The sequence below is a fragment of the Peromyscus leucopus genome, chromosome 1, assembly GCF_004664715.2.
Source record: "Peromyscus leucopus breed LL Stock chromosome 1, UCI_PerLeu_2.1, whole genome shotgun sequence".
Lineage (NCBI taxonomy): Eukaryota > Metazoa > Chordata > Mammalia > Rodentia > Cricetidae > Peromyscus > Peromyscus leucopus.
The window spans coordinates 69,669,745-69,695,294 of NC_051063.1; the positions used below are offsets into that span (position 1 = coordinate 69,669,745).

Here is a 25,550-nt window from a genome sequence, read left to right on the forward strand (position 1 = left end):
CCTAGATGTAGGCACTGAGGTTCTGACTCCCACGGGACAATGGGCAGAATCAGAAGGGATTCATTGGTCATGGGTGGGCATGCATGACTGGCATCTAGTAGGTAGGAGGAAGCCAGGGATGCTGTTGATGTCCTGTAATGCATAGGAATGCCCATGGCAATAAAGTCACTGGATCCAAAGCATGAGTAGAGTGGGGGTTGAGAAGGCTGCCATATTGAACCCATCCTGCACCACGGTTTTGTAAGAGGCAGAAGTAAAAGGCCAAGGGATGGGCAACAGACAAGGAACCAGGAAGCTCCCAGCAGCCCTGCCAGAGTGTGAAGCTCTTGACTGTTCTTGGCTGTCATCAACTGTGGAGGTGAAAATGCAGCAGCGCAAAGGTTTTTCTCTCCAGAGCTCCATGTTCCAGGTCAGAGGGAGTGCCTTTCAGATGAGCATGCCCCCGATGGGAACTTTGTACCCACCTTTCAGATGAACATGCCTGGTGGGATCTGAGCACTACATCCACGCTGCAGATAAGGACTTTAAATCAACATTGAGGAGCTTTAGCCAGGACATTCCATTTTTAACTGATGACATTAATAAAAACAGGGCCTGCAAGTGTGTATCAGGCAATTCCTCCCTGGGGTTCAGCTCACTTCCAGGGCCAGAGTTCATCCAGTCTTCTACTGTGACTAGACTGAAGTAGCAAAGATTTCCAGAGAAACTTCATGGGATGAGCATGTTCAGCTTAAAACTATTTAACATTTTGTGGGTGATTGAAAAAGAGAATTTATTAGGACACTGTCCAATGTAACTGAAATAATTTAAATAAATTTAGCTCTAAATCCAGGGGTGACTTACATAAAAAGTGATATTAAAATTGATTTAATGAGTCAGAAAAGGATAAGAATTTGTCTTTCAGGTGAATTAGCTTAGAGTGGATACCATGTTGAATTGTCTTATCCAGTATGAACCCAAATACATTAGCCAAAGGTCATCCAAAAGACCAGTGAGTGTCTAGGCACCAAGAAGACTCATGAAGTACAAAGGCAGAGGCAAGCTGATCCCTCTGGCTCTCTTGCATAAGCCAGTGGGTGTGCATCAAGATTTGGTGGGATGCATTTTCATAACCAGGATAGAGAAGAGGTTTTTCCTGCCTCGTGGAGGCTCCATCAGACCCTAAATGAATGCAGAAGCATCATCAGAGGATGGGAGGAAAGAGAAGTGCAGCTTTGTCTCTCTCTTCCAGGAAAGTAGTTTAAAATAATTCCATTCAGAGCAATAAAAAACAAACAGACAAACAACAACAAAAATCCATCAACTCCAAAGACATGTTGCAAACAGAAGCTCCTTTGACTTAGTAAGCAAGTTCTGGAACATTCTTCATATTAACAGTTCATCTAGAGTTACCATAATCCCTTAAGTCCCAATTTCATTGAATCTTGTTAACTAGTGTTCAGTAAGACATTACTGTTCCTATAAGTGGAACACACAAACTCATCCAACTCTCCCATCAATGTTCTATCATTCTTTGTTCAGTGTGGTTTTGAGACAAGGCGTCCTGGAACTCATGGTATAGACCAGACTGACCTCAAACTAGCAGGATCCACTTGGCTCTGCCTCCTAAATGCTGCCATTAAAGGTGTATGCCACTACACCCAGCTCCTGTCATTCTTTACTAGACGTAAAACACAACAGTTACTCTCACGGTGGCTGAAATGGCACAAAAGTTTCTTGAGGTTCATGACAACAGATGTTAAAAGACAAGAAAAATGTAGCCTTGTCCATTAACTGAGAACCCACTGTCTTGGGGGAAACCACAGCAACTCCTATCTATCTGGCATGTCATTTCAATTGAAATTATAAACATCGAAATCTTAAACCTCTATGATTTAAGGTGTTGGCAGTCTATTGTAGTGAGGCCTGAGTATTTCCTCTAAATGCAGATATTTCCAGCAAGAGTTTCAAATTATCTTCTAGGAGTCACAGCTGCTTTCCTGTCTTGAAAATAAAGCTGTGCCATGTGACAGAACCTGACTTCAGAGCAGCCTGGGTATACCCCAGGGCTGCCCCTATTCTTTCTGTGCATTTTATTTGCTATTACCCCTTCCCAAAGACAAGAATAACTCACTGGTTTATACAATATTCAAATCACATTGTTTCAATTATAAACATAAAGGGCAGAAACAAGTCCAGGAACAAATACAGCTTATTTTTTGGCAAGCGGATAGTTGCAGAATACCAAAAAGTCTGGGCCAAAAGGAAAGGAAGGAAGGAAGCCTGTGAACTCAATAGCAGTGGCCTTGGGTAGGTGTCAGCAACATCACAAAGGAAAGGCAATGATGGTCCATGAGGCACACCCATTAAGGGTCCCATCTGAATACAAAAAAAACCCTGGTACATCATGGGAGATAGAAACTGTCTCTATGACAACAATCTGAGCAAAAGGGGAACGTTTAGTTCAAGGTCAGAGTCCTTGTGGTTTGTTCAAAGCCTGGTTTTGGTACCAAAAGAAGGGACCATATTCTTGAGTTGAGGACCCATGGCTCTCCATTTTAGCCTCCGACTGCTAGGAGCATGTCTGGGATTGAGGAAGAATAAAGCAGATTCCAAAGTGGGAGATTTTTAAAATGTCACATGGCCGTGGTTATCTTAGAAGCTAAAGTACACAAGGGGCCATGAAAGCTGCCAGTGTCCCCAAATTGCAATTTGTCATACCTGCTTGTTGGCAGGCAGCCTTACAGGACAATGACTTGACCCCATCTGTCTCACATTTAAACACTGGAAACCCAGCTGTCTTCTCCACAAAGTAGAAAAAACTGTGTGGTCCTAGTAGAGGTCGGCTCAGGGAGGCAAGAAGGCTGTTGTATCAAGACCAGGCTGCCTCCTTTGGGATGGAGATGGTCATGGTCTTGTGTGTATGCCTTTGGGATGGGTGGCAGTACTTAAAGTAGGATTCTGATGTGAAAATACACAAGACCTGGGGGGAAATACTGAAAGGACAAGAGGTTTTAAAGAATTTTCAGGAAATAAAAGCTTCAGGGGAAAGCAGCACCAGGCAAAGGTTGGAAGCATTAGCCTGTTCGAGCAGGTCTCTCAGATCTGGGAGCCCTGGGTTCAGGGCTCAGCTGTTCCCTTTCTTGTGGGCTGGTATCCATTCACCTCTAAGTCCTGCAGAATTACAAAGAATCCTTTCCAACTATGAAATCCAGGAAGCTGCCTATTTACAAATACAAAATAAAAGAAGGGCCTGGGGACTCAGACTGGGCATGTGCATGGGATGAATATGTTGACACTTATAAAGCAGCCCCCTCCCCCAATCCTATCCCTCTAATGCCAACTGGTGGTTGTGCTCACTAGCTCATTGAAATGCTAAGCACCCAGAAGGTTCTATCTCCTACAACTGGAAATTTTGAGATGGTTGACATAATCACATTTCCCCCTAAGATGACACCCCTTTGATTGTGATCTGGACCATTTGAGATATTCAGATGAAGGGGAGGTTCTGCATGAAAGAAGATTAAAAGAGATTCCAGTTGGACTTTCCTTTAAGTAAAACTTTTTTTGCCTTATCATTCCTACTTCCTGTCAAAATATGCTTTAATTAGTTTAGAAATGTTTTAAGGATAAATGGTGAAGTCTTTTGTCTCCAGCCTATCTGGGTAACTCCCTTGCCAGACTAATCTGATGTCACCAATGATTCACCTTGTGTTCAGACTTGGTTTCAAAGGGAACAAAGAAAGAGGCCATTAGCAAATCCGCCCCTTCCCTCTTTTGCTGAACTGGTTAATTCATAAAATAACAGCGCAAGGAAAGGGGGTGAATTCTAATGTGTGTGTTTTAATGAAAATAACAGTGAGCCAGACTTGATTCAAAGGCTTTGGGGGATAGTACCAAGATGTGAAAGATAATAATAATGTTGACTCAGATTAATTAAAGAGAATTGTTTCCAGAGAGGAAGTTCTTCTTGAGCAGGGTTAGAACAGACTTCAGGAAGATGCTGCCCACTCCTGTTTCCGTTTCTTTAGTATCAAGGCTACCATAAAAGTGGCCACAGGTGACACCAGGCATCACTCACTAGGGCAGTGAGTAAGCAGAGTACCAGGAAGAAAGGGAAAGCCCTGGCCTACCCAGACCTTGTTTTAACACCAGAAGGAGATGTGAGAGCTGTCCTGTGGGGTGTCACATGTCCATCATCTGACCCACAGCAGATACGGAGGAGGAGACAGGATACCATGGAGGGATGCCCTCACTGGAGAGTGGGGGTGTCATGGTGGCTTCGATGTGTTCTCTAGAACTCCCTCTGCTGGAGAGTTAGGGACTGGCAGGTCCCAGAGCATTACTAAGGTTGGCTCCATGTGAACAGTTGAGGACTTTGCAGTACGTGAGTCTCAGGGAGAAAGCACCTTGAGTATAGGGTATATATGTCCTTACCCAAAATGATAGTCAGATTTTTAGGAAAGATGAGGGAAACACGCTCATCATGATTCGATATGGTAGAGAATACACAGAGATTGACTGCATTCTCTTATATCATCCCAACTAATTTACTACACATTGAGCACAAAAAATACATGGTAGCAAAGACATCCAGATACATGTGAGAAGAGTCGTCTTCGCTGATTCCCAGTCTTGTGCAGAAGGAGCTGGTCAGGATGAGGGAGCAGGACAGCAACATAGCTAATGAAGTCTCATTGTAGAGAGAGGTAATTGCATTTGTATGCAGAGCCAGTGCCAATCGGAGGCTGTCCAGAACCACTTGGAGCAGCAGCTCTCTGCAGCCTGTGTCATCCAGCGATTATCTCCTCGTAGAAATACCCTGTCCAGTGTCCCTTCAGTTACTCCACTTGTGCATATTGAGTTCTCTAGCAGTATGAGCCGAGGGTGGGGGGGGTGGGGGAATCCACCTTCCATCTAACATACATCGCCGTGTTCTTATTCACACGCTTTAAGTGGGGATGGGGGACAGGGACAGAATGGAATCCTTGAACAATACCTTACACAATGTTATTCTGGTATAATAGAAATATTTTTTAATAAAATAAGTTAAGTCAGGGGGAAAAGAATAGCTTTGACAGGCCTCAAAATTCTCCTTGAAAATTCCCAAAGCTAATAATCCAATGTCTTTCAGTATTCTTTTAGAATCTAAAAATACGCTTATCTCTTCCCCCCCCCCCTGCCCCCCAGTATGTAAGGATTTTCAAAGCCTGCAGCAACACCTTGCTTCCCTTCTGCAGACACCGTGGACCTAACAATGGCACTCATAATGAAAACCGCTCCTAGCCCCACATCTCCTTTGCAAAGCAATGAGATTTTACTCAGGACAGGAGAGCCCACAGCAGCCACAGCCCTCACTATTGGTTAAACCGAAAGGTGAAAGTTAGGGAACCTTGTGCTGACGCCCAAATTAGCACCAAGGAAGGAGGGAATTTGTCGATTTCAGAAAGGAAATAAATGCCCTACAGTTTTTTAGGTGAATATGGGGATTTTCTAGGGCCCAAATACAGATTCAGACTTGCCCCTAATTCCTGAGTTGGGTTGCAAAAAATTCTGAGTCGATTTCAGTGATTTTTAGAGTGCAGTGGTTCCCAGGCCTACTCGGCAGCCTCTTCCTTTTACCAACCATCTGAAAACAGCATCCTGGAGACACACGGGGCCATCCCCAAGACTCCAGAGACCATGAACAGCCTACAACACTGCTAACACCATTCTGTGTAAGAACCAAGATTGCTGGGGCTCTTGTGGCTGACGCTGGGCTGCAGTCGTTGTTCTAGAGGAGCAGAGTTCTGGCCAGGGACTCAGTTGCAGGCTGCTTTATCAACTCCCAGCAGTGTGTCCAGGAAGCAGTCTATGTGTCTGAACAGAGGTGTGTCCATCTTCAAAATGATAAGAGCAAGTGAGGCATGGACTATGATTATAACCAAATCCTGGTACTTGGGTGCACACTGGAGTGGATTTTAGGAAGGATGAAAGTCCTGCATTCTCAGAATTTCTCGGCAGTTACAACCCAAAGGTAGGAAGCTGTGTGCTCGTCACTGAGGCTAGAATGGCAGTGTGTGACTGGCTGCCTTTGGGGTCTGTGGCCTGGCCATCTACAGGGATGCTGGTCACCAGTCATGTGAAGGAAGATAGATGAGTGGACTTTAGAAAGATGGAGAGTGCCCCTTAGATGTTCTATGGGGAAATGTTCACATGAGAACAATGGTTACTTTGGGTTCTGGTTTTTCTACGGCCTAGAGAGGTGGTTGAGGATGCAGATAAACAGGACCAGAAAGGACTGGCCTAGATTCCTTTAGCATACAAGGAGTGTGACCTGGGAAGGTCCCTAACTGTCAGTTCTTCTGGACAATGCTGGTGTTTTCCCATGGGGCTGATGTCTAGATGTCCATACAGCAGACACCTTCGCTGTCACTTGGTACTGTACTCAGAAACATTACTTAAGCTATCCGAAGCCACAGGATAAGAGCGCCCCCAGGCCCCCTGTGCATTGGATCCTGGGGTTGCCTCTCAGTGGAAGACTCTTCATCACCACTTCACAGCCAAGGGAGTTCAGGTCCCCAAGGTGAGATGATTTATCCGCAGTGGCAGAGCAAGACCTGAAGAGTCACCGTTAGCACCAGGGACTCTGTGATCTTACTCAAAGAGAATTAAAAACAGAGGCTAGGGATCTGAAGCTCACTGAGCCACAGGGCATTGGCAGGCAGGAGAAATGAAAAAGGTGGGCATTTCTACTTCAGAAAACAAGCAGGTGCTTGGGGGGGCCACACTCACATGCCTTTAACCCTGGCCTGCCAGAGTGAGAAGCTCAGAGAGATTTCACCTGGGGCATTCATTTAAGCTGAGGAGTGGACATCAGCTGCAGAGCCTACGTTCTGCAGGAGCTTCAAATGGGGAGAAGGGTACAGAAGCACCAGGACCCTGAACTGCAACGTCCCATGAAATGCTAGGAGAAGCATTAGGAAGAAAGTTAGCATCGTACTCAGGAAGAAAACAGAGCTTGGTAGGGGCTGAGAGAGCAGCCTGAGACTTAGGCTAGGGCCAACTTTTACTCCTTTAGAAATATACAGACTATGCAGGAGAGATGGATCATCTGATAAAGTCCTTACCTTGCAAGCATGGGGACCCAAGCCCAGCCTCAGAGCACACATAAAAAACACAGGGCATCCTGCAAACACTTAAAATCCCAGCAATGGGGAGGTGGAGACTGGCAGATTCTTGGAGCTCACTAGCAACAAGCCTAGCCTTAGTTGGCAAGTTTCAAGGCCAGTGAGATGATAGACAGACAGACAGTAAAACAAGGCAGATGGCACATAAGAAATAGTAGATTGATCTCAGGCCTGTTATGTATCTGCATATGTATATGTGTGTACATATACATACACGCATGTACAGGAGCATGTGTACATACATTAATACTTGCACACATACATGAGAAATATATAGAAAAATGATTTTATAAACTCATAATTAAGACTAATATTTAAGAGAAAAGAATTAACCAAAGAAATGAAATGTCTTTGCATCCTTTATTCATGAGCCACCAGGAGCTACAGAAGAATGTGGCCAAGGCATTACAACGTTTACGCAGACACAGGTCTTCTGCCCACTGAGAATTCCTAATGGGAGGCATTGTTCTGGATGTCTGGAAAGAGAATAGAGGTGTAGACATGAAAAGGAAAGCTTCAGAGGGATTCAATAACAAGCTCTGGGCAATAGCTGTAAACATGGGACCCAGAGATCTTTCTCTTCCATTCAGTACAAGGTGTAGCCTGTTATCTAATGCCAAAGCCCACTTACCCAGAAAACCCTGGTCAGGTCCCAATACCTAAGCAAACACAGAATTCTCCACACTTAATGCCATGCGAAGAAAGAACTCAAAAGACGGAAGATGAAGATTTGTGGTCAGGTTGCAGAAATTGTGTGTAGCTGGGGTTGGGGGTGGGGTTAGGAACTGGAGTGTGGCATCCCATGCCATGAGCCAGAGAAAGCACCAGAGCTGGGTATAGGAATGGCCACAAGAAGCAGGCCAGGAGAAGTAGATGACACCACCATCAGCCTAGACGCAGGCCTCCCTACACTCTATGTGGCCCACTGGTGGTCCTCAGAGAGGGAGGACTGGAGACGGAGCAGCGGTACAGCTCTGCAGTATCCAGACCCTCTGCTCCTAGCAGACACCAGTGGTCATTAAGATCAAAGAAACCTTTGCTCTAAGCCAGCCAGAGATAACCAGACTCTTGACCTTGCAATACTGCCCTGTGCAGGCAGCCCTCTACGGCAGACCCCAAGTAACCCAGTGTGTACTTTGACAACAAGAAACTGCTAGCAGAGAGCAGTGGGCAAAAATACACATTTTGTTACTTAACAGCCAGGGTTTACCTATCCGGAGTGTGGGTGGCTGAGGCACACATGTCACCCCCAGGCAGGTACACGGCAACCTGGACAATACAGAGCAAGCGGTAAGGAGAGGCAGGGATCATGGTCACTGTGCCACTGAACCCCACTGCCAGGCTTGGTGGCCCTCTCCTATCAAGGCTGCTCTGGGCTGTAGCATATTGGATGAACACAAACAGGAGTCTGCGCAACAGATAAAGTCGAGTCATTTCGTTAACAAGAACTCAGATTAGATTACTCTGTGATTACATGGTTCCGCGGTGTGATAAATTGGTTAATGACAGGATTCCCAGTGTAGTTGCTTAATGGGAATTCAATAATTACAGGTGCCCAGGATTGTATGGTAGCCTAGGAGATGCTAGCTACATGCTCTGTTCTAATAACTCAAAAGCTACCTGGGACAGTTGCAATGGTCTTGATGTGGAAGACGTGTTACGGCATTAGCTTAGCTAAATGTCACATCTCACAGACCCCTGAAAGGCTCTTGTTGCCTGAATGTCCAGACTGAGAATTCTTTAATCCTCTCTTTATCAGCACCAGGCCTGATTGTAAAATCTGCAGTCAATACATAATAGTAAGAACAAAGTAATATTTGAACTATTCACTGATAGTTAAGGGACCTTTCATAGACCTGTATGTTTGAGAATGTGTTCTTCCTAGAATTTGGTAAGACAGCAATTATCTCTTATTGAACTGAAGTAAATGGAAGCTCACTGAAGATGAGAGAATTAACTCAACCCTGCTCTCTAGGCTCCTGCAATGAGACAGGATCTCTTACTTTCTCAGGTACCACAGCCCAGACAAGCTGGAATGTCACAGGTTCAGAACACTCTAAGATTTGCACTTTGCAGAGCTGTCCCTAGAAGGGGTCTTTTCTCCACTGCCACACATTCTGGACAAGCAACACGTGACCTCACGGGCTTCACTTCTACTTCCTGGAACTGGGAGGATTTGAACAGATTCCTGACAGTTGTCTTCTGACTTCCACACATGTCATGTGTGGACAGACAGACAGACAGACAGACACACACACACACACACACACACACACACACACACACACACACACACGTTCTTAAAAATAAATGGAGAAGAGAATAAGGCTTCTTGTGGAAGAAAGAGAAAATAGCCATAAACTTGTCTTGACATTAAAAAAGAAAAAACCCTCAGTGATATTACAGTCTCTGACAATAAGAAAAATGGTGTGTGGGAATTAAAAATCATAAACTGGTACATTCAATAGGTCTTGAACTTATTTTTAAAACTCCAGATAATATGGCTTTGCTGGTTTGTGTTCCTGAAATGTCAGAATTTGGCTGGGATTAATGGTTCTCTAAATGGATAGGATCCCGTGTTTATAGATGGTTCTTAGGCCCCCTGGCTAGAGAAAGAATGGTATAAACATTCACTGAACTCTACTGACATTTAGTCTGGCATCTGGACATGAGGAGAGGGTAGAAGACTCCATAGCCCTAGTCCAAACCATATGATCCAAAAAGCAGGGGGTGAGAAGAAAACTTCTGCCATGCCACATCACCACAGAAAGCCACATGGCCTGGGAGATCCATTAGGAGTGGGTTCCAGTGGCCCATGACTGCTCACCAAAGACGTCAGTAACAACTCTAGTACACTGACAGCATTTCTCACCGAACCGTCCTAAGGAGCAGTGTATATTCTTAAACACATCTCCAACCCTAGCTTTCTAACACAAACATCCTTGCACACCCCTGCTCCCCCAGTGTAATTATAATCTTGTATCCTTTTGACCAAACATGCTGTGTGCTGCTTCCTGGAAAGCTGTCCTTGATAGCAAGGAGAACCTTTCAGTAGAGCTAAAGTGATAAACACAAGAGTCCTCCCCAGGGTCTCCTCCTAGCTATGGTCTTTAAGAATGTTGGAGACTAGTATGATTGTGCAAGACCAAAGTCATTTGATTCATGGTGCTTTCAGTCCATAGGCTTCTCTGACAGTGGTGGCTGCATCGGAAGAGACAGCTGGATGCACTATGTGTCATGACTTCTGATAGACTTTGACTTAACTTCTTTGTGTAAGGCGTATGGATATTGTTCTTGTGACTAGGTGCGCATGTGCAGGTGTGCACGCATGGGGAAGCCAGAAGTGGAGTCACACATCTTCCTCTACTGCCCTCCATTCTACTTAAATTTCATTTTTATTCGTAACTTGAGAATTCTGAATAATGTATTTTTATCATACACACCCCCTACCCCCTACTTCCTCCCAGGTCTACTTCCTCCATACAACTTTGTGTCCTTTTTTCTCCCTACTCATCAAGACCAATTTGTGCTACCCATTTACTCTTGGATGTTTGGCCTTCCTCCCGAGGCTCAGGGGTCACTGAAGAGGGCACGGAAAGAGTCTAAGAGCCAGAGGCAGTAGATGATTACAAGGAAACAGTGTCCTTGGTGCACAACAGGGCAGCTCCACGTGTGAACTCACAGCCACTGAGACAACAGACACAAGCCCTGTGTAAACAAACTTAAGCCACACAAAGTCCCAGCATGGACAGGAGAGAGGGGTACGAAGTCTTTCCCCCAGCTGAGGCGCTCTAGGCAAATGATAGCTGCTGGCAAAGGGAGAATCAGCTGTCTTCAAGAGTAGCCTCTGGTGAGTCGCCATCTTACTTTTGGAGGCAGGGTTTCTCTCCAAACCTGGAGCTCATTGATGGCTAGGCTGGCTGGCCAATGAGCTCAAGGATCTGCCTGAACTCCGCCCCCAGCATTGGAATTATAGACATACACTTCCACACCTGGCTCATAAGTCAGAGTTCAGGGTTGAACTCATATCGTCATGCTGGCACGGCAAGCCCCTTATTCATGAGCCATCTCCCTAGCCCCATGCTATACTGGAAACAACTGTGTACTTTGGAACTTTAAAGACCGGCCTGTGAATGGAAGTTCCTTTCCAAAGAAAACAAGTGAATTTGGACCAGATCACAGTGCTCAATAGTTTAAAAAAAATACATGATATAGTCAACAGTTTATTATTAAACAGTGCAGATATATTATAAATAGACTCTGAATGAACATAACACTGATTGGGGGGGGGGGGGTCCGGTCACCAGATCTCTAGGGTCACACACTAACCCTTGTGTTCTGTCTTTCTAGTGTGGAGCTGGATTTTAAGCAACAGGAGGACAAACTCCAGCCTGTGCTGAGAAAACTGCACCCAGTCGAGGAAACTCAGGTCATCCCTTCGCCTTACACTCAGGAGACTTACTCCTCCACGCCCAAGCAAAAATCCAAAACTGAGTCCAAAAAGCACGGAAGGTGGAAACTCTGGTTCCTCTAAGACTCGTGGGCTTGGGAGTCCCCAGGCCGTCTTTCCAACCCACTGCGATTTAAGTCAGTCCTTTTCCAAAACGGATAGGATCAAGGGAACGGCGGTGCCGACGCGTGCTCCCTGCTTCTCGCCCTGCGTACCAAAAAGGCCTTTGCACCAACACATAATTAGCAGCAGGGGAGTGACTGTCGCCCCTGGCCAGCTGTCCTTTGCAGTTCAGTGGTGTGGGGTGTCAAGTCTGAAATAAAACTCACGTAATCAAAGATAAGGAAAAACTCTAACCCCTGGCCACCCCCCCCCCCTCATCTATGAACAAGTATTGAGTTATCAGCGTTCCATGCGCCAGGCTGTCCCTCTGCAGACAGTGGAACTTTCCATTATTTTTGGCCTTTTAATATTATTACTTTTTTTTTTTTTTTTTTTAATGAAAAGAGAAAGCAAGCCTCCTATCGGCAAAGGACTTCATTTTTACCTTTCGTTTTGCAAATAAGCAGGGGGCGAGTGCAGTTTTCAGCACATTTAATTCCGGAGAAAGCACAATTTTTTTCAAGTGGTCGGAGACCATGAATAATCTCGAAAATGTGACTCTATGTATATCTGCCTTCGTGTGCTGTAGCGCTAAGCCAAGTGACCACATCTCAGTGTCACATTGACACCACAGATTTAGCACCCTCTTCATCTCCAGATGGACGACATGTTTACTGCTCATTTTCCAAACGGCCAGCAGCCAGGAACCACCCCCCCCCCCAGCCCCGAGTCAGGATATGCCTTCAATCACTGCAAGCTGACAGGGTCAGAGCTAATGGACACTAAGCTTTCTTAGGTCTTGTTTTCTAATCTTTGGGTACCCGAAGGCCAAATGATGAATCTGGCAAGAATTTGAAAAGAGACAAAGATACACAATGGGTAATATAGTTACCTATAAATCACCGGTGCCTGGGCTGCGGCAGAAAGTGTCTTTGCGGCTCAGTCCCCAGAGACGCTCTTCGTCCCCGACCGCAGCCAGGTGTTTGATACAGTTCTTTCTGCTTTGTCACTACTGTGCAAGATCTGACCATCTCAGAGAGACACAGCGTGTTTCCCTTAGCTGCTACCAATGGCCAAACTTACCATCGCCTACATTTAACCTATCAGTAAATTGTATTAAATGGCATACTTAGGGGAAAGCTGTGAATCAAATGTTTTTAGGTATTTTTTAAAATCCGCCGTCACACACAAGAGTTCTCTCTTGATTACATATGACAACGTAAACCTCCACTCCTTTATTTTTCACTCATTTCTCTGCACCTTTACAAGTATCTTTTTTATAGAAAACAAAATCCTCCTGTGAGTTAACGACGTCTCTCAGTGTTCTGCTTCTCATATAGGAAGTGGGGGGTGGGTTGTTCTTTTGCCTTTTATTTATCTTTCTTTTTTGTATAACTTAAGATTTGAATAGTTGTGAGCATACCAGAAAAACCTAGTCTTCAGTGTCTGTCCAGCACTCTCAGCTGGAACCCCAGGCTGACGGCAGCCTCCTAGACCTGATGGCAAACCCAGAGCGGCTCCATTTGGGGAGAGGGTCATGGCCTGCTTTTAATGGCTAGGGGCTAAGGCTCACCATGCTTTTCCTCTGGACTCAACAGTTACATTAAGTTCTAAACATTTGAGTTATACAAGGATCTAGAGATCGACAATCAGATCTGGTCTTTAAAAGAAAAAAAAAAAGCTAAAAGAATATTTTGTGTGAATACTCTTTGGGGGTTACTCAAACCACACTACAGAGGTATGCTTAATTTGAAATGCACACACACACACACACACACACACACACACACCACATGCAGGCGCACGTGCACACATACGCACGCACACGAACACATGCCTTTTAGGAAGTATGCTGTAAGAATTCACATCCATAGAAGAGCAGTAAACAGACATGCTGGAGGAGAACCCTGACCAAGCTGATCCTGTACCTTGAAGGAAGTGCAATTGTTTTTTGCATATTTAACCTTTAAACATGTCTTTCACGTTTTTATACTGTTTTTAACTAACGTTATAAAAATGTTGGCAACCAGTTTCCTCCTCATATGTTTGAAGAATTCCATGTTCTCAGCAAATGAAAGGAAGGGTTCAGCAGCTTTCTGTCCAGTGCTGCACATCTGTCTAAATGCAAATATACGTGATGTCACTGTTTTGAGTCTAGATCCCCAAATAAAAAAGTTAAACATTTTAGAGTCAGAAATGAAACTCTGAAGATAAACTAATTCCTCTTCAAAAGAAAAAGCATCTCCCCAAACAGGAAACAAAATGTATTTTCAAGCTCATTTCATAGTCAGTCACAATTTCCAACAACAGAGGATGACCCTTCTCCTGGAAAGATTGAAGTCAAAACTTTCATTAAAAAAAAGTAAAAAGTTCAGTGTCCCCTCCTATGTAGATGTACACATGGCATTACGTATAGAGAGTAAATTATTATACTTGTCATTAAATATTTATTAATTTTTAAATAAAAAAATCAAAGTTAATGTTTTGTGTTGTTAGCAAACTTATTTCACAGCCTCTATACTTTGGGAATATTCAAGAAAATAATAATGGGCAGATATTTGGCCTAGAAGGCATTCTGATGGGGTCTGGAAAGATGAGACTGTCATGTGCTCTGGGTACTCCCTATATCTCCAAACCCTGACCCAGAGAGGCCACTCTGAAATATTTACCCAGCACCCTGGCATGGGTTTAGCTACCAGGAACACAAGGTAACATTTTAGGGTATGCAGGGTACATGCTTACAGTAATATGTGCCTAACCTGGGTCTACTTTTTAAAGAGCATCCAAGACTATTAAACTCACACAGTGCTGCTGCCTTCCATGGCCTAGAGTGGGTGGCTTCTCTCTAGAGTAGCAGTTCTCAACCTGTAGGTTGAGGCCCCTTTGGCAAATGTCTGTCTCCAAAATTATTTATATTATGATTGATAACAGTAGCAAAATTATAGTTATAAAGTAGCAACACAATGATTTTATGGTTGGAGGTCACCACAGCATGAGGAACTGTATTAAAGGGTCACAGAAGTAGGAACATTGAGAGCCATTGCTCTAGGGTATCCATCAAGTAGGTCCCTGGCCCAAGGGGAGTGACTAGCTTTTTCCTCTTTCCTCTGTGTGGGAAACAATCACTCCAGCCTGGATGTACAGCCTTACCAGCTAAGTCCATCCCAATGTCAACCAAGAATCTAGAGGTGGCCTGCATCCCCTGTAGGACAAGATGGCCCATCTACAAACACAGGTCACTGTGGATGTGGATATGAGACCTCACTGTCCTCACATTTGCCTTGGAATGCCTGGAAATGAAGGAGATGAAGGCAAGTGCTTTGGGCAGAAGGAAGAGAGAGGCCCAATGCATCAGCTCAGACAGATGAGAAGAATATTCAGGCAAATTCTAGAATCAGTTCTTAGCCACCTGCTAGGGTCACCTCAGAGTACCTCTCATATAAACACCCAAGTACCCATTCAAGAAGACCGTCAGAGTTTGAATGGGAGGGATCCAATGTCCAGAAAATCTGTGCCATGTGAGCTCCTGTGTGTCCCACAAGATTGTAGTCTCTGCTGCATAACTGAGTGTGACCGACAAGGTGCATGGGTTTCATAGCAGCTGTCCCAGATCAGCTGAAAGAAGTCCCAACCACAGGCAGACAGAGTGAGGCAGGTGCCTGACAACATCAATTTCCTTGTGGACCATGACAGGCATGTCACATCCCACACAGACCACCATTCCCTGAAAGAGAAGAGATGCCATCAGATAAAAGAGTTTGGCGTGGAGCCTTTCATAGAAGTGGGCAAGAATTGGGATCAGCCAACGGCCATGAACTTCAATCACATCATCTGATAGCAGCAGGCCAGTGTATAACTGGCCCACACACTGGCAGGCTGATTTTATAGGACTGTTTTTATCTGACTCAGTTACCACCAGTGGAGGCAGTTTCATGGGTGTGATTTTAGCTCAAGACCTCAACAACAGCTTCCCTCATCCACATCTTTCATCTCTTAAAAATGACCTTTCACATCTTTGGCCTCAGATAAGTGTGGAGCCATTTCATTTATTGGGAGAAAACACCTATACAACACAACGATCAGAAATATCACCGAGTCTTGTGAATTAACAAACTAATCAAACCATAATGGGTGGCATGCATTATGGCAGATCACAGGTCATATGAAAGGTACTCGTTAGCTTTAAACACCTTATAATAAATATAAGGTAGCTCTAGAATCTGGTATGACCATGCAACAGTTTTACCTAGGCAATGACATGATTTTTATTTCCTCTGCTGTTAAGCCTACTGTTAGTGAGCAACCTTGGTGGGAAAAACAAGAAACCCTAGGACACATCAATATTAAAAGAGCAAGAAAGATCACCCTGCCAACACCAAATATAAGTGAACTTACAAAGTCATTGCTCACGCATATACATACACTAGTATAGTTGGACAGCTGGCGTGATGCTTGTATTCAAAAGTTAAGCTCCCTCCATTTGAAACATCTATAATGCTCTGTATTAAGTGAGGACTTTTAAAAGCATTTTCATACTTTAACTCCAAGAAATTATACATCTCAACACCAAAGCTCATGCAGAGGGATGTAATATATGGGTTACAAAATTGTTTTGAGTCTCAGCGAAAAGGCACTCTTCCCTGGGGTAGCAATTATAATTAACACCTTCCTTTCCAAATGCAGAAGCATTCTAGGTCCTTATAGATGACCAGGGATGCTAGTGAACTCCCCACCAAGGCTATTACTGCTCCTATCAAACACCTCTGCACCTATCCATGCCCATATAACAAGTATCCAAATACTGTCCATGGCTGAGTCCAGTGAGGCAGAGGCTCCCAAGGCCACAGTCAGTGAACAATCCAGAAGAACTTTCCCCACCCCTAAGCCCGCCTCTGTGAACTTCCCAGGGGGCCCTTTCCTTAGAAGAGCTCACATCTCTGCCTAAGAGATGTGGTAATTTTCAGTCTTCTGGTGTGTACCCAGGCCAGAGAAAACTCTTTAACCATCGTCCTCACTCAATTACCTTTTTAAAGGACTCATTATCAGAATGTAAACCCCATCATTTGAAAGAAACAGCCAGCTAATGCAGCAGGAGAAGGAATGTCCCTACATGTTCATCATTGTTCCCTGGCTATAGCCCATCCCATGAAAGATGCATGTGTGGAGCTCCAGATCACACCAAATGGCTGAGCTGGCCACCTGTGTACAGCTACACGGTCCCTGCAAGTATCGTATATCCTGGGTGGGAACACTGTGATGCTGGAGCCTCAACAGGCTTCCACGAGGAAGAGAAAAAAAATGTAAAGTAAGATCTAATGCAACACGGAGTATTTTCCTCAAGTGTCTCTGGTGGGGACTTGTTCCCCTGGCACCTGTTTCATGTGGAGGTGGCTGCAGATGTGCAAGGTCAAGGGCAGGCCCATGCCTCAAGGGTCCATCTTGAACTTCTAGGCGGAGCAGAGATTACAAAGACCCTTTAATTCCACGGCAATGTTACAGCCTAGCCCGTTTGCCGCAGTGACATGCTCTCCACTCGACAGCTGCCAAGGGGAGGGGCTTTGTTTATATTTTGTTAGTTAATTTGCTGATTTATCTTAATTATGACATTTAGGACCCAGAAACATTTTCCTGTGTATGGAAAGCATTCCCATGGACACTTCAAATGCAATGAGGTTAAACAAGTGCCAGATGACAGAGTGCAAGGCGGAGCTTATATCAAAGCACAGCAGATGTGGGTCAAAGTGACTGTATGCTGACTGTACAGCTTGTCCACTTCGGCGTGAGGTCGCCCACTCCTAACTCAGGCTATAACCAGGCAGAGACGGAATACCTAGTAAATACTCACCCTGTGGAAAAAGCAGCCTCGTTCCCAGTCCAGTACTAACTTCGACAATGTCACAGAATAAGTCTTTTAATGAAATACGTCCACTCAGAAGTTTTTTTTAATAACTTCTATTTTTAAAAAAAAAAAAATCCATTTTGAGCAATCACTTATAACTTTCCAGCTGATTCACAGTTATATAATTTCCACTACAGTTATGCAAAGTGAGTAACCCAAGAAGATGGGAATCTCTGGGGCACAATGGAATGGTACAGCTCACCTACAACAGATCTGTAAACCATTTTCTGCTCTGTTTCCACCCTAGCGGACCCACTGATGAAGCTTTTGTCCCCCTTGTCAGGGATGCTTTTGTGAAGATCCTCCACTAATCTAAATTCACAGAGCAACAGGGTAGCATTAAGTTAATGCATGCATCCCCAGCTGGTGCAGGCAGGGACACCAAGGTGACACACACTCACAGGGGGAGTTCTGCAGCCCCACTCCTCTGCAGACACTTGGGGATGGCAGATAGCTGACAGACACTTCTCCACAATTCAAATATTAAATGGCCAACATCCTCCTTGATATATCTTGACACTGTCATCGCTCATTAAATAATTACAGCTCATCATTCACATTTCTTTTTGTGATTTTCACCGTGACAGTTGGTTTCACAGGAACGAATTCAAAAGGAATCCTTGATTCTTTTTCATCTGAGATGTTCAGAACTGGGAGACGTTGGCTTAAGGCCTCAATCCCCCCCTCCCCCTTTGACTTCTGGAGACTTCTGCGAAGGTCAGGGATTTGGTAGGCGATCCTGGATGTGGCACTCCCTGACAATGTCTTGCACCCCTGATACCTGCTCCCTGTGGATGTGGCTACAGATGGGTGAGGCCTAAGGGAGGTCCTTACTTCATAGCCACCTTAAGAAAAATCAAGAGTTCATCTCAAGGAATTGTTGAGATGTCCTCAGAACGCAAGAGCTACTCCCAGCTTGGACACTAACCCGTCGTGAAACTCAGCATCAACTCAGCACCTGGATTCTACCTGCAGAAGACTGGGTAGGGCTAGAAAAGGGCTTATTTCCCTGGGCAGCTGCCTACATGACTAGTGGAAACCAGAGGGCAGCTTTCATCATTCTTTGATACCTGCTGAAGTGAGCCACGGCCATCAGCACCCCACCGTGGTCTCACAGCAGAGACAAGCTGGCACTAGAACCAAGAACCACAGATGTTCTGGTCCAATATTCTGTAGTGGTTTAGGCAGTAGGGGTGGGGTGGGGTAAGCCATAAAAAAGAATCTTCCCGAATGTTAGTTAATGCCCAGCTCGAGTGGTCAATATAACTTGCTGTGGTTATTAGGACTCAGCTAGGAAAACATTCTAAAGACTCTCGAACCCCATATTCAATGCACTCTTCCCTTTATCAAGCTTTGTATGCTCTTTACAATCACTCAAATCCTACAGTACCTGTGTGACCTTTTGTAAGCCTCCTCTCTGCCCTCCTCCCCCAGGTTTAACTGCTGGTCAGGGACTATGAGTCAAAAGACTACGGCTCTAAGACAGGAGTCCCTCACCATAGGGATGTAGCTCAGTTAGTGTCCAACTAGCCAGAGGGAGAAAGGGATATGTATCCCCAACAAAAGGTAGGATCATGTTCCCTAAACAGAAAGAGAACCTTTGTTCCCTTAACAAGACATAGTCCTGTCTCCCTAACCAGAGACAAAACTGCCCCCCTCCCAAATAGAACACTATCCTTCCATCTCAGACAGAGGCAAGGTAGTTTATCAGAAACCTTGTACTCATACCACCTGCCAAGGGGACCACATCCAGATGCTGAAGCCTTAGCAGCATCTGAAAGCCTTCCATCTGACCTAGTCTAAGAAGGGCCACTGAGGACAGAACATGATGATGCTTGCTTCAGCTTCAAGCCACACTCCATCCATTTTACCTGGAGCACCTTTCCTAGTTTCCATGTGAGCATATGCAAAGTACACTAGAGCCTGACTGCAGGGGAACCCCCGGCATACTGGAGCCTACCCCTAATCTTGTTCATGAAGTTCAGCCCCCACTGACTGGTAATGTACAGAGATGTTTCCAGGACTTGAGAGTACCCAGGACATGAAGAGTACCCAGCTGGAAAAGCCAACTTCAATGATAGCCAATTCACATGGAAGCCTGTTATTTCTTTATTCCTAACTTTGACAGCCCAAACTTAGACTATACATGCTTATTCACGGAAAATCTGAACACGATCTGGAAGTCAGAGACAAGAGGTCCACAGCTGCACCTACCAGCCTACTTCACCCACATAATACCCTCTGTTGTGAAGCCAGTCCATAGGGACACAGGCTGTCTGTAGGGTTTCTTTGCTGTGAAGAGAAACCAAGACCACAACAACTCTTATAACGGAAAACATTTCATTGAGGTGGAGGCTGACAGTTCGGGGGTTCAGTCCAGTATCATATTGTCGGGGAGCATGGCAGTGTGCAGACAGACATGGTACTGGCTACATCTTGATCAGAAGGCAACAGGAAGTGGGCTCAGTGTCACACTAAGGGAAGCTTGAGCAATTGAGACCTCAAAGCCCACCCTCACAGTGACACACTTCCTATAACAAGGCTACACCGGACTTCAAAAAGACCACACCTCCTAATAGTGCCAGTACTTTTGGGGGCCATTTTCTTTCAAACCACCACACAGGGCTTGGGCTGGTATGGCTGTGCAACCCCAGCCTCCGCTCCTTTTTTCGTTCCCTGGATATATGGAGGGGATCAGGGTCACACACCAGCAAAGACCAAGGTGCCTTTACTGACTGTAGGTGAAAAGGCTATAAAAGCTTTTGTTTCTTCAATTAAAGAAAGCTACTTTCTTCCCTCCTGAGAGGCCATCCAGCAAGGTTAGCTAAATAAGGATGTGCACTTGATATAATAAAACTGAAACAGTAAATATGTCGCACACAGGGATCTCATGCCTAAGTAACCGAATTTAACCATTTGGGGGGATGGGCATGACAAATTCTGCACACCAGTCACCATGACACCGACTTACAATGACCACTGGAATTTGATAAAAAAAAAAAAAGTTCTCGAAATAAATCATCTTCCACAAGTAACGATTCATTGTGAGAGAAACAACGAGTATACATCTAGTAGACAACAAAATTGCTAAGGTGGGTTACCTCAATTACTTTTTAAGGTGTTTCATAAAGTGTTATTAAAAGTATCTTCAACATGATAAATACAAAGAAAGAATCTACCAGAAGAGTGAAGATTTAGAAGAAAAGACGTGTCTTTGACAAAAAGTAATAACAAGAAACCCGGTTCCAAGCTGTCCATTCTCTGACATTTGGTTAGTTTCCTCTTACCCTTGACTGGCTAGAATTATGGAAAATTGAAACAGACTATTTTCAACCATGTGCTACCTTTTAAGAAAGTAAGTTCATGTCCCAGTTGCAGAGAGGAGAGATGGGGCAGGTGTCTGGGGAAATAGCCTTCTTGGGAAGACACTCATGGCCTCACACGAGCATGTGTCTCTGTGCACTTACAATGAGTTCGGAATCCCGCCCCATGGAAATGACTGTCCGGTTCACTGTCCTGAGAAGTTTCTCCATGATGATCTGGACATGCCTCTGAGTCGGCCCCTGGAGGGAAGAGACAACAATAAAAGCCAAGAGCACAGACCATCAGGGTCTCACAAGCCCAAGTGCTTGTCTCCGAACCCAGCTGCTCTGTACAGAGTCAATCAATTATAACCCTTAACAAGATGAAAAATGGTCTTTGTTGAAGGCAAATGCATTCCTGAAGAAAACTCGAGGCCCTTTATTAATTATAGCCCATTAATGATAATTTGTTATATAATCACAGTAAATTAATTTAAGCAAACCTTAAAACTAAAAGCAAATCCATTTAAACAATATAATGTTTATGATCCCTGGTGAGACCACCAATTAGTCTTCCAGAGATGCTTGGCCATCTGTAAACGGAAGACAGGCAGATAACGGCGCAGCCTGCTCTGCATGTCACATCCCGATAACTTAACTGCTCACAGAACAGAATGTTTGAGTACCAGTGCAGCAAATTATCGAAAACTCACAGTGCCATGGGCTTTTCCATTAGGGAGAATTTATTCCCCAGTTTAATGTGCAATGGGACTGTGGATTCTCTCCCATGCACATGGCTCAAGTAGGCAGGCACCTGATCTCTGCATAGCCACAAGATCTTCCTGGAGGGTGCCCTACAAGCTCTTTTCCTGGCTTTACTCTGAGAAGTGCAAAGGGCCTAGCATGGGAACAACTGACGCTGGTCCTGAGGAAGCCATCCAAGCCCTGGGCAAGGCTCAGGCCTGTGATGAGTTGAATTTATCCCATCATCCAGCAGGGGTTGTATCGGACCCTGGGAGCACAAACCACTGGGAATGGGATAGTCAATCATCATTGTCACCTCCACTGGATTAAAAAATACCCATGGCATTAGTAAGGTAAAGCTTTGACTGTGGGTGTTTCCATGGAGGATTGGCTGAGAGAGTGAGACCCACTCTGAGTACAGGTGGCACCGGCTCATGGGGTGGAGCCCTGGGCTGAATAAAAAAGGAGAAAAGGAGAAAGCCAAATGAATGCCAGCATTTCCCTTGTTCTGTTTCCTGATTGGCCCAGATGGAAGCAAGCAGCCTCCTGCAGCTACAGACAGAAACTGGCCCAGCCTTCCTGAACCCCCACCCCAAAAGTGTTTTTAGTGAAAGCCATGTTCACTCATCACTTAATAAATGCAAGAACTATAAAGAGGGATGGGCAATCAGCCTCCACAGCCTTTATCTGACCTGCAGGATGAGAACTTTGGCCTTGGGAAACATCTCACCAGGAAAACAAAAACTTCATTTCAATTCAGAAGTCTGAATGCTGTGGATGTAAAAATCATGACACACACATAAATAAAAATCATCCAAGGGTAAAACTCTACAGAGAGAAAGGCTGACAGTGAAGGCCACTGCTTTTTCAACAAGGCAGTTCTGTCTGTAGCAGGTTTCCAAGGCTTGGGCATGGCAGCCAAGTGAGGCTGCCCGGGGTCTGATCTCCATGACTCACCACATCCTTCCGGTAGAGCACCTCCAGGATGTTGCTGAGCAGCTGGCAGCATGCCTCCAGGTCCTCCTGCCTCTCCAGGTGGTACTTGAGCTGGTCTGTCATCATGGGGAGCAGGATCTCTCTGCAGTCTGCATAAAGCACAGGATTGTCAGTCAGTAGGAGCCACCATGCAATCCCTCGGGTCTGCAAGAAACCTGTGTGTCCTCTCAAGTATCTGACTCACAAGGTGCAGAATAGAAACTGACATCTGCAGAGACTGATGGCTTGACCACCAGGAAGCCATTTCCAATGTTGTCAATCATTCATAGATGAGTACCTGCATGTGTTTGCAGGTCTCCATGTAAACACACAAGTCACAAACATGCATATCATATATAAACACACATCCTCCACAGTTGAGCATACCTTGCATTTGTTCATATGATGGGTTATCTACTGGTGTCTCTTACTTTCAATCCATTGATTTGCAATGGTAAAAGGAGTACTCCCTCCAACAAAAACTATTCTAACAGTGGATTTCCAGTCATTTCCTAGAAAAAGCAGACAGGATCCCCTTTGCTAAATGAAAAAACTGAGCTTGGGAGTAGGACGGTGGTGTACAGCCCTTCCTTCCCAGACAAGCTCCCTGGAGTAGACTGAAGAGGTGGGAATGAGAAGACAGAAACCAGGGCAGAGAAACAGGACTGTAAAGGGAAACTTGAGTTGAGAACCAGGTCAAAGAAGGTCTGTCTATGTTTTCATGTGTGGTTTAGTTAAGAACATAGCCAGAATATTCAAAACAGAAACAGAAGAGCAACGTGGGCACAGATTGTCCGTGAAATCAAATTCCTAATTGTCTCTTCCAGTTTGGAAAAGGAGCTGAATCCTGGCAGCATCTACTTTCCAAAATGACCTGCCTGTTGACAGCCCCTTATTCTGACACCAGCCCAGCCATTATTGCCTCCTTGAAGATGCAAAGCAGGTGAGCAGCAGAGCTCTGCAACAGGAAATAGATGTAGCTGGTTTTCAGGATTGTACATTTTAGGATTTATGACATTAATGATACATAAAAGCATGTTTTGCATTAATGTTCCCTGAGTTTTTATGAAAGGAAAAAGAAATCACAAATAGCAATGGAAGGACTTCTCTACACATTCAGAAATACACTCTGAACTCAAACACACTCAGTTGAACTTTCCTAAGGTCAACAATTTAATGAGATGGGGGGGGGCAGGACGGGGTAGGGCAAGAAGAATCAGAAATAATACAAGCCCCTCTGCTCCATGGTCTCCCAGTGGGACATCTGTAGTTAGTTCAACCAGGGCATTCTCAAATTCTACTTAGATCTTCTCCCTTAGGGAGAGACTAGGAGGAAGTCCGTGTACCACAAAGAGTAGGACTGGTGCATGTATGCATGATGATCAATCTTCACTGTCCATTTGACAGGGTTTAGAATCGCCTCAACAACACACCTCTAGAGTGTCTGTGAAGGGTCTTCCAGAGAGCTCTGATTATGGGTGGTGCTAGTCCATGAGTTTCCTGGACCCGGAGTGAGTAACAATTGAAAAGCCAGCTGAGCCAGGATTCCCTGCCTTTTGCTTCCTGTTTTGTGGAAATGTGAGGTGGTGAGGAGAGACAGCTAGAGCTGTCCCTGCCATCATGCCCCCCTCCTCAAGTGGGACAAATATCAACCTTTCCTCCCCTAAGGTGATTGTTGTCAGGTCATGGAGATAAAAACAAAACAAAATCTCAAGTAAGCCAATGAGAATATGCGGCTTCACTTGTTGATACCATATTTCAATAATCAATCCCTGTGCAAATGAAATGCATAAAATAATAAGAACTGCACCCCAGCACTGCTGGACATGACTGTGCAGAACCCTGCAGAAAGCCAGGAGCAGAGGGCACAGCACATAGCGAGGGCGCTCTCTGAGCCAGCAAGTTGGCCCCTTTGTGTCTGGGTTCCCGGTGTCAGGGAGACTTCATCCCTACCATCTCACCATCCCTTCCAATAACCCCGATGGGAGGACTAAAGTGTTTGACAGACAGGACTGTGCCCTTTGAGCTTCAGAGGCATGCTCCAACATGCAAGGTATGCTGCCAACTCAGGAGACTGCACAGATGTGAGAACTGCCCAAGGATAGACTATCCAAGAGAAGCAGTGCAAGAAAATGACCCCTGGATCATGCTGTCAACAATGAAACAGCCTCAGATGCCTTTGCCATAGAAACCTCAATGTTGGCAAGCTATATCCACTCTCGTTTCTGCTATATCTGCTGCCTCTAGCCATATGTAACAGCTCATGCAGAGCAACCCTCCAGACCAATGTATCAGAAGAATCCCTTGGAGAAAGGTGCCCAAGGCCCACCCTTCATGCTGGGCCCTCCCAGAGAGCTCCAATTCGGTGGCTCACGTTGAGCCCTCTTTTACTTCTTCTGGGAACACATGACCCCTTGTGTGCTCAACTCAACGTGGAGCAAGCCCTGAGCTATGCCTGTCCATCTGGTTACTATCCATGTGACTACTACCATTCTGGAGGTCATGTGAATGTCCCAGGTATAGGCAATGACTCTCAACCTGTGGGTCATGTTCACAGGGGCCACCTAAGACTATGGGAAAACACAGATTACGTTATAGTTATGAAGTAGCAACATAAAATGATTTTATAGCTGGAGATCATCACAACATGAGCGACTGTATTTAAGGGTCACAGCATTAGGAAGGGTGAGAACCACTATGCTAAGGCCTAATGGGTAGAAAGCCTTATGAGCTGGCTAGTGCGGGCTGGAGGAAAGATGTTATCTCTGAACGGTTGTCAGAGCTGGTCCTTTAGGGTCTGGGACCCAATGTCTCTGGCCTAAGTCCTGGCCTTTGGCCCCACTTATCTGTTGTGCTGGGAAAGCGATTGAGTGTGCTGTCAATTTGTCAGTATTACCTCAGGGTGAAGTAGGCCAGTCTGCATACCCAGC

The 25,550-nt window shown here is 45.1% G+C and overlaps 2 protein-coding genes across 4 annotated transcripts in view; one reads left to right on the forward strand and one right to left on the reverse strand.

Annotated features, from left to right (window-relative positions):
* The window catches only part of Insyn2a (inhibitory synaptic factor 2A), a 55,919-nt gene extending 43,360 nt beyond the window's left edge, over nucleotides 1–12,559 (forward strand). For both annotated transcript variants that reach the window (XM_028869015.2, XM_028869006.2), the window contains one exon: nucleotides 11,499–12,559. In XM_028869015.2, coding sequence (XP_028724848.1) covers nucleotides 11,499–11,682 — 184 coding nt within the window. In that variant the 3' untranslated portion in view covers nucleotides 11,683–12,559. The remainder of the gene's footprint in view (nucleotides 1–11,498) is intronic.
* The window catches only part of Dock1 (dedicator of cytokinesis 1), a 514,664-nt gene that overhangs the window by 280,895 nt on the left and 208,219 nt on the right, over nucleotides 1–25,550 (reverse strand). For both annotated transcript variants that reach the window (XM_028868987.2, XM_028868996.2), the window contains exons 26-27: nucleotides 22,603–22,730; nucleotides 21,067–21,162 (exon numbers count right to left, since the gene is read on the reverse strand). In XM_028868987.2, coding sequence (XP_028724820.1) covers nucleotides 21,067–21,162; nucleotides 22,603–22,730 — 224 coding nt within the window. The remainder of the gene's footprint in view (nucleotides 1–21,066; nucleotides 21,163–22,602; nucleotides 22,731–25,550) is intronic.